Source organism: Daucus carota, chromosome 8 (assembly GCF_001625215.2).
Source record: "Daucus carota subsp. sativus chromosome 8, DH1 v3.0, whole genome shotgun sequence".
Taxonomy (NCBI): Eukaryota; Viridiplantae; Streptophyta; class Magnoliopsida; order Apiales; family Apiaceae; genus Daucus; species Daucus carota.
The window spans coordinates 17,110,088-17,120,197 of record NC_030388.2 but is presented as its reverse complement, the minus strand read 5'-3'; the positions used below and the strand labels follow the sequence as shown (position 1 = coordinate 17,120,197).

The 10,110-nt window shown below is 33.3% G+C and overlaps 1 protein-coding gene and 1 long non-coding RNA gene across 2 annotated transcripts; one reads left to right on the top strand and one right to left on the bottom strand.

Moving 5' to 3' along the window:
• Positions 1 to 527: 527 nt before the first annotated feature.
• On the bottom strand, positions 528 to 2,443 carry LOC135148280 (uncharacterized). Its single transcript, XR_010286265.1, has 2 exons — positions 2,202 to 2,443; positions 528 to 751 (listed from the first exon to the last, which is right to left on the bottom strand). It is a non-coding gene; the product is annotated as an uncharacterized LOC135148280 (long non-coding RNA).
• A 5,052-nt stretch (positions 2,444 to 7,495) lies between these two features.
• On the top strand, positions 7,496 to 8,296 carry LOC108197526 (dof zinc finger protein DOF1.4). Its single transcript, XM_017365173.2, has one exon. The coding sequence runs from the start codon at positions 7,496 to 7,498 to the stop codon at positions 8,294 to 8,296; it is 801 nt and encodes a 266-aa protein (XP_017220662.2).
• Positions 8,297 to 10,110: the final 1,814 nt, after the last annotated feature.

Genomic DNA, 10,110 nt, shown 5'->3' with positions numbered 1-10,110 from the left:
TAAGTTATTGACTTTTAATTTTAATATGTATTTTACTTGTAAAATTTTAAAAAATAACAAGGAACACAACTAATTATTATTTATTTTAATTTTGGCTAGCCTATTATCAATATTTTAACACTAAAAATATTTAAAAGTTGTTTTTATTTGTTAGAAGGATTTTATTTTTGGAATCATTACTCATTTTTTCAATTTTTTTGTTCTAAAACCGAGTTTTTTCTGAGTAATCCGAGTTTTGATCGAGTTTGACCCGAGTCAAGTAAAAAACCGATTTATGACCGAGTATACCAAAATCGGATAGGAACTAGTGCGGAGTCCGAGTACTCCCCCGAGTACCCGGCCGAGTAATCCGAATTTTAGAATACTGGTGTATATAAATTGAATCTATATGAAAATAATATATTGAAAACAGAAGAGAAGATTTGAATAAATTAGTGAGTGCAACTTAATATGATTAAGATATGTTTAAACAATTAGGCAAGAAAAAGATTTTTCCAGACAGGCGTAAAAGTAATGGATTGAGGAAATGATTAATGAAACTTTTTTTTTTTAAGGTCTACATACAAGTAGATGAATTGTATCGAAATACAATAAACCGCATCTGGGATATCTTTCTTTCAAAAAAGTTTATCATCTAACCGAAAGTCATGCAAGCACAACTCCGGACGCTTAGACAATAAAGCTTAAATGAATTAGAAAAGAATACCCATGAAGGATGAAAGAAGTCACAAACACCTAGCTCCAAAGTATACTGAAAAAGGAAACAAACCAAACAAAACATATATCAATATACAAGAAAAATTATATATATATATATATATATATATATATATATTTAATTAATGAAAAAAAGATAGTAAATCTAATAAAAAGAAAAAAAGAAAAAAACGAAAGAATATATATATATATATATATATATATCAAAATAGAGAGAAATAAAATAAAGTAGAAATATTAATTAATCTCTAACCAAAGGAAAATCCTTTGGTTAGACACATAAAAATTTAATAATTTAACTGAGGTATAAAATAGAGTTTAAAAAACAATTAAGTATATTATATACTATGACCATCAAAATGGTAATACAAGCCATAAAAATGGCACTGAAAGCCATTAACGGCACAATAAAGTCATCAATAATGACCCCCCATAAATGGTACCGAATATTATATAATCTAATATAGACTAAAAAAACGAATTGTCAATTTAATTACATTAATGATTAACATAAATAACGTTCACAATAAAAGGTCATTAAGACTCACATTATTGTCATAAAAAGAGAGTTACAAAATTTGAAAATGAAATTACCAAATTTGAACGTAAAATTAACAGCCCATGTTCGGTTACAATTTTCACATATTAATACAAACTAATCAAGCTTAATTATTGGAATCAATTAAAATCATGTTTGAAGATCGTCCATTCTTATTTGTTTAATGAAAAGGAAAATTAATCAGGAAGCTAAAACTACTTAACATTACCGTTCTTATTTTCAAGTACTGCTTAGCATATGTAGATTAGTAGTAACGGGGCATTACTATTATAATCATGGAATCTAATAGAGGTGGACTGGTTGCACAAAATAGTCTAACAGATACATTTTATCAGTCCAAAGCAGAAAGTAGAAAAATAGAAGTAAAAAAATGCTATCACACATACAATCATACTCAATTCGATGGATTAGATTAATTCAAGAATACCTACACTTAAACTAAAACTTAATAGATGATGAAGAAGAAAAAGATACAAGTTGTGAATGTCTTAGACAAAAAAAGAACAAGCTAGTTTCATATAAAGTATAAAACATCACAAATTTAAGAAAAACCACAAAAAAGCAATCAAGTACCAACTCCAAAGAAATAACCTAAAGCACGATTTACATACATAAAACACACTGCCAATAACCCACGAGAAAGAGAGATCCAAAAACGATAAGACACGAACTTTAGCATCTTCTAATTCAACAAACTATCCTCATACAATCACTTAACAAATAACACAAGTCTTTGCTACAAGGCCAACTACATATACAGAGACGTCTGTTTAATATAACTTCCCGATGATCATTTTGGTTAGATTCAATTGAAAATTATAATACTTTATGTTTCAACAAAATAACAACGAGAGATTTGTGTAATGGATGAATTGTGAATGAGCGGATGCGAGATAATTAGAGAATGATTCGGCGAGAGGCTTACCGATATCTGAAAGTTGCGTCGGAAAGATAAAATCGCCGGTGAAGAGATCGGAAAATGGTTTACTCGATTGGAGGCTCGGAGATAAGCGACTCTTGCCCAGAATTATTGTTATTCTAAATGATTAATGAAACTTTTGAATTGTTACTGTATTTAAAATTTTTATTCCGGCTTTCAAATTCATTCCCTCCATTTATTTAAACATAATAACATTAATCTCGAGGCACCAAAGTTAAGTCGACCACTCAAAGGTTTGCCGGAACAGAACCTGATAGAATATATTTTTATATATATTTTATATGATTTTATTCTTATATTTAATTATATTTTGCACTGATTTGAATATTTATTTAATATATTTTCATGTTTTATTGTAGGGAATAAAGAATTCCAAGTTGAGAAGGATTTGAAGCTAAAATAGCTATTTTGTAGCTAAATTCTATTAAAATTCGGATTTATTGGGTTCTACCCGAATTCTGCACTGTTCGGGCCATATCTTGAGTTCCGGATGTCAGAATTGGACGATCTTACAGCCCACACGAAGCTCTTGAAATTTCCTTTAATTCAGAAGTGGTCCAAGAAGCAAAGTCCAACTGAAAAGGCCCGAAAACAGAGCAGCAAAGTCAGTTACGAATTTTGAGAGAAAATCCTATCTTGTTTTGGATTTCTATTTGTATATTAGTTTTAAATATTGAAAAGACTTTTTATTATTGGAGAGGGAGGATTAGTTTTATCATTGTACAATATTAGATTAGAATTAGGGTTAGAGAATACTTACAGGAGAGGTTATGACTTTCTTGGATGACAACAATTGGGTTAATAAAAGTTTTCTTCTATAGTTTTCTTCTATTTTCTTTTTAGTTTTATTATGTCTTTTGATTGCCTTAGTTGTTTTTCTTGTTTAACTAGTATAGAGTAGTGTGTTCTAGGGCTTAAGGGGAAACCATGTTTGCACTATGATGTTGGCATGATTTTACAGTGATTTGATTGATTGGTTATTCTAATTGATATGTTTTAATATTGATTTGTGTAATCGGCCGATATCATGAATTGATTCTATGCAAATAGGAGTATGATCGAGAGATATATTACTAGAGGCACACATACAATTAGCAGAATTGAATTTGAGTGCGAGAGCATCATTGGATTTCTGAGAGCGTTAATACTCGAGAGAGATTAGCCTTGCTTTAATTGCCCAATTAATCGAATTACTAAAAGTGGTTATTTGTGTAAGCATGTTTCGAGAGTGTTGATACTTGAGAGAGATTAACAAACTCTAGTTGCATGACCACTTTAATTGCTTTAGCTTAGAGCCAATCATTGTGTAAGCTTGGTGGACCTGATTGCCCTGGACTTTTTATATACTAATTTAGTAACTTTTTAGTTTAGTGATAATTTAGTTGTATTAGTGAAATATCTTTTATAATCGTTTGCTCTTGAAACAATCTACTGTAACTGAATAAAATTGATAGCATTTGTCTCCTTGAGGATACAACCCGCATTTGTCAGTCTGCACTACAACAGACATCGTGCGCTTGCGGTTAGTTATAAAATAACATATCAGAATCAGAACCGCAGGTACAAGATTCGACATCTACTTCTAGACCTCAGTTTTTATGAGAAAATTTTCTAGAATGCACTTGATTGCGCAGAAGCGAAACACAAGCAAATAACAGCACACAAACAAGAAGAATAGACAAAGCTTGTCTGCTCACTCGATCTCGATGGGATAGTGCAAACGCAAACGCAAAAAACCAATAGTCATAATGAGAAACAAGAAAAAATGTGCACAAACAAATAAAAAAACATTGCTATATATGGTAATAGGGGTGATCGCGGTCCGGTTTGGTTCGGGTTGGAGCTAAAACCGGAACCAAACCATACATTAGCGGTTTTTTAAAATCTCAAACCAACCCGTGACCCGCAAACCAATTAACCCGGACCAAGCGGTGCGGTTTTTGATGGTTCGGTTAAGCGGATTGATCGGTTTATAACTAAGGCTTATAATTAGAGATGAGAATTCATGAATAATACTAGAAAATAAAGTATCATTTTGTCTCCATTTACACAATTTCATATAGTTAAATTAAAATACAAACTTTAGTCTAATAAAATGCATAAACTTGATTCAAAGTCGTGGAATACTGTATTAATATCACTTGTAATCGGTATTGATACGGTATGTAACTAAACAACAACCCAGCACTTGTAAAAAAAACAACCACCCAGCAAATATAAGCTAAAAAATTAATATTTTGAATATCTATAATATTAAATATTTATATTGTATATATATAAATATGCGGTTCGGTTTTATAACGGGTTGGTTTAATATAAAACCGAAACCCACCCACAAACCACGGTTTTTTAAATAGTCGAACCGAAACCGTAAACCTCATTTCGGTTTCGGTTTGGATCGGATTAATATCGGATTGGTTTATGCGGATTTTGCGGTTTAAACCAGACCGTGATTACCCCTATATGGTAAGGTTAGATGGTGCATATGTAATTGCAAAAAGTCGAAGCTATGATGTCTGAGTTTCGTGGGTGTCACAAGTAATTGAGTTATTGCTTCCAACACCAATTTGTGTAAAACTTTCTCACCGACCTCAAAACTAAACAACACATTATGAGACCTAATATAGAAAAGCGATGCTTACTGGGAATCCAACTTTCATGTAAAACAACACAAGTCTTAATCCTCAAGTATTCCGTAGATCATTCATGCGCATTATCGTCCATTATATTACACATTCCAACACGTCAATGTTATATAAATATTAGGTAAACTTATAATTGGACCGGGACAATTGCTCATCTCATTTGTGAAATATCGAATTTTCGACAAAAATCGATGTTCCTGCTTACTTTTCTGATAAAAATTGAAATATAGTGAATATTTAAATTTGTCTTTTGATGTAACGTGTTTCATACTTGATTCGTCAATTCTCATTTTAATGTGTTAAATGACCTGATATCTAAAATCTCGAATTGTTAGGAGGTAAAATCATATGTTAGCCGTGATAATTATATAAGTTAAGTAAAATCATATATTGGGTTTGACAATTGCTCATCTCATTTACGAAATATGGATTTTCGACACATATCGATGTTTCTACTTACTTTTTAATAAAAACAAAATATAGTGAACACTTAAGTTTGCTTGTATCGAATACAAAAATAGTCTAAATTTTGACAAATTGTTTCACATTTGATTTGCTAATCCTCATTATAATATATCAAACGATCTGTTTTTCTAAAATCTGGAGTTGTCACGAAAAAATATTTATAGAATAGTGTTGTAATCTAACATTGTGTTAAAAGTCACGATGGAACACTGCAGATACAGCAAGGGACTGGGGAGGATTTGCATGCAATATAAGAGGTGGGGTGTAAAATAATGATGCTACGTGTTTGAGTGTGTACGGGTATGTAAATAAATCTGGGTACGAAGCATATAAATAAAGAAATCATTATTGCTTCGAACTGAATAATGATGATAATGTGAGGAAAAAAGCAAGGGGAGTGGGATATTATGCTGTAGGGCTGGACCTCGGCTAGTGTGCTATGTGGATTTCCTTTATCTAAAATGATTTTGTTCATGAATCGTAGTAGTAATTTGTACATGTACCAAAAGAATGTAGCTCACCATCGATAACATTGTTTTTTGTTGGGGTTTCTGCAAACTTTTGCTTCTTTCTTGAACCCCTCCCAATTCGTCTTTAGTTCCATTGCTTCACGCCTTTACTACTCTGTCTTGTTCTTGGACCACTATTTAACTATTATTCTTAGATTCTTTTACTTTTTATTTTTTTATGGAAAATGGTCAGCATTGTATTTACAGCCAAATTTAACAAACAAAAACATGCTCCCGGTTTCATCTCGATCATAATTAGAGCTTGACGTGCAAATTAATTACTGTGAAATTATTTGTAAAAGAATGTATATCTTCGGTGTAATGAAAAAAATGTGATTTTTCCATGCTATGTCATATCCAGGGAAGCTATTGATAATGTCGTTCGTATGACAGAGATTTGAACTCGGTTGAAGCGTTGAGAAACCGAAAATGTAATTTTACAAACGAAAAATTAATCACTACAGAAAAACGGATCAAAACCGACCACCAAAATTGAGTTTTGTCAAAATGTCGTAATAGAGTTTTAATACATTAATAGTATTAATATTAACTTATGTGAATAGTACTAATTATATTTGTAGATGCAAATTTTTGAAAAAGAATGCCTTCCACTGATCTACATAGGTTTTGCTGTGCAGTAATATAAAATTGTGTCTAGCGGAATATGAAAAAAATATGCATTTTTCATACCAAAATCCGTCTTTATGACAATGAGTGATAAATACCGTTTTATGATAACATTACAACAGGATTGATAAACAGGAAATTGTGATTCGGCTAAAACCCTAGTATAAATTTTCTTTTCCTGTTCCTTTTCTCTAAGTGCATGTAATTATATATACAGATTTATATTTTTATTTATAATATTGAATCTCACAAATATAAGTTAAATGTCAAAAAGGTACTACTATTATTTTTGTTTTTTGTTCATGGAAAGTACAATAATGAAATCGTTTGGCCATAGAAAGTACGATAATGAAAAACATGTATCACGGACAGTGGTACTAGTAATGTGAGAAAAAACTAAAAATTCAATAGATTTGATTTAAAAATCAAAAGCATATATTAAATATTTCCCTTAATTAATTCTCATAATATGCAACAAATTAACACAGTTTCGAGAAGCAATGCGATATTGACTAAATAACTAAATAATAATTAAATAATTACGCAACACCAGATTAACAGGAGTTCGTCGAGATTCGAGATTCGTGTGTCAATAAAAGATGATACTGTATGTATTTTAAATAGATAATGCATATATAATTAATCATTCCCGAAATGAAATGCACTGAAGATCGAATTTAGATTACAGAAAACTAAAATTGTGGAGTTATTTATTGAAGCATCACAAGGAGTGAAAGACAGCACCTGCTCTTTGTCCTTTTACTGTTTGTTTTGCTTCGATTCCTTTGAAGATGAAAATGAAGAAACTGATACTCATCTCATCATCAACCATATACAAACGAATGGCCACAACTGTTTGTTATATTTTCACTCAATTATTTATGACAACACAAACATGACCCCTCTCTTCTTGTTCTCTAGCTTTTGTATTAGAATATCTTGTTTCTTTATTTCTATCCTTCTTACCCTAAATTCTCCTCTCTTTCCTTCTTTTCCACTTTCTTTTGTCTTGCTTTTCACCTCATCATCTTTCATGGAGAGGCTCACACAAGAACAAATCATTCAGCAACAACAACAACAGCCTCCTCTCAAGTGCCCTCGTTGCGATTCTTCGAACACGAAGTTTTGTTATTACAACAATTATAGTCTGTCGCAGCCGAGGCACTTCTGCAAGGCGTGCAAGAGGTACTGGACTCGCGGAGGAACCCTAAGGAAGGTTCCGGTTGGTGGAGGGTGTAGGAAGAACAAAAGAGTTAAGAAGACGATGATGACACCAGCAACTGAGTCGTCCAATTCGCCTTCGTTATCGGCTCCAGTGACGACTGCGGGTACTAATACTAACCCTAGTCTTGCGCGAATTGATCGCGTCAGTCCTCTCGTTTACGGCGTGCACTCGAATAATGCCTCGTCTTCGGATCTGAACCTGTCGTTTCAGAGGTTTAATTCAGTGACGGATTCAGCTCCGGTTTATGACTACAATCTTCAGCAGAATCTACTAGGGTTTTCGTCAGCCGGTCTGATGGCTAATCATATTTCTAGTTCGAAATCATTTCTCTCGAACTACGTTCCGTCTCCTCTATATGCGTCTTCTACTTCAAGTACTGTTTCTCCTTCTCTTATCACAACCTCTTGTTTTAACCCTGAGCCCGAAAAGTCTATCGGCGCTCAGAACAACTTTTTCGGCATCATCCCTAACTACCCAGACATGCAAATGCAAGCGAATAATAACAAGTACGGAATAGAAGGCTCAACTGATCCGAATTCCCTCTTTTCAGTTGGCGCCAGCTGGTTCGATCCTGCAAATTTTGGCTCTTCGGTCCCGTCCCTGATCTAGCCCCGGCTTGTTTGTACAATCCCAAAATGATAATTTGTGTCGGTTTGTTATCTTTTAGTTAGTAATTAAGTCATCTAAGTCATGGTTAGTGGTGACTTTTAGTTCCACTAGTACCACTCCACTCGTCGGTCTCTACTTAACTACCAGAGGTCGAGAGATCAAGTTACAGTTTATTATTATGAATTTGGAGAAAATGAGAGGAGTCGTCGAGATCTGAGTGATCATGTCAGCTGCAAAAGTCCAAGGATAGATGTTGAGCCTGGATGTTTTTATTGATCATTCCAGGTTTGTGTACGCGATTTCAATTGCTCTGAGAGGAACCTTGGATCCACTCCATCTCATTGTCAACTTCTAGGTCTATTGAGTTCTATAATCTTTATATTATGATTTATGTATATACATTTGCATGAGACTGAGTTTTATTTAGTCTTTCAGTTGTAACCTTATCAAGCATATTTGTATTATTAATTCGGGGATATTAACTGGGACAACTGATCATAATTCAAGACGAGAGAGTACTTACAAATGCAGAATGCGAAATTCTTGTTTTGATTCTTATTTTGGTTCTGGTAAAATTATAATTAGTCTGCTTGGAACTCAAATGACAGAGATACTTTAGTTTCTTGTTTTGGATGTATTAAGTTTGTGGTGAAGCAGAGATTCGGAAACAAATTTGAAGAAGAAACAATACAGGTACAAATTGGTATGCCATATTTTCGACTCCTGTTCTCCACACCGCCAAAGCGGTCCCGAAAATTTCTCGCCTAGTCTTTCTAGTCTAGTGTACCATATTTTCGACAGGCTCAATAATTTTTCGATAATAACTTCATATTATTCATTTTAATAAATACTAATTAATTTCGATTTCTTGCATATCCTGACCGTATTCATCATCTTAATCCACTTAACACCAGTTAATTTCGATTTTCTTGTGTGTACCGACTGTATTACAAGTGAATGAATGAAATGCATTGCTGGATTGCTCTACTTATCCTCACTGAATCACACAGACGGAGTGTATCTATTGTTCTAACTAACAAACTTAACTAACATTTGGTGAGCTGTATCCAAACTGTCAGTTACTTTGATGAGCTGGATCTGTCAAGTGGAAGAGCTTCTTGCTCTTCAGCTTGGCGGAAGCAAGAGAGCTTCGGCATCTCACTGAGCTCGATAAAACTCTCTCTCCGCTTACGGTGAAATTTTTCGATTTCAATTTATTCTCTCGTGATTTTAGAAGAACCGGTAAAACAGTCAGGATGAACTAGTATAAACAAATTAGTTCATAATGCATAAAGACGGTTAGCATAAAATCATAACTGCCCCAAAACACTACACAATACGAAAATCACAAAATCAAAGATTGCTACTTGGGCAAAAGAATTGAAAATTTAAAATAAAAAATCTGATTCATTTTAATTTTGGTTAAGAACAGGTGGGGCCGGTTAACAAGGACGGGCCATCAAATCGGCCGAAACTGAAGTAGTAGAGGCCGACAATGAACCGATCAATGTCAGTCTCCCATTGCTCTCTGAAGATTGATATTATCAGTATCTACAACACACCATTTTAAAATTTCTACAAGTTAAAAATGACCAAATTTTGACTACATTTCATACAATAGACTGGGTCCTAAATGATCGTAATGTAGCCATTTCATATAAAACCTATCACGTGCGCTCATTTTTGGGGTATAAATTGCTTTTTGTGTCCATTTTAAATTGTGAGAATATCGGGGGTGGCAGGGGCTCGATCCCGAGAGTCCCGCATACCAGAGCTCTGATACCATACCATGTAGAGAATCATTCCACCTAAAA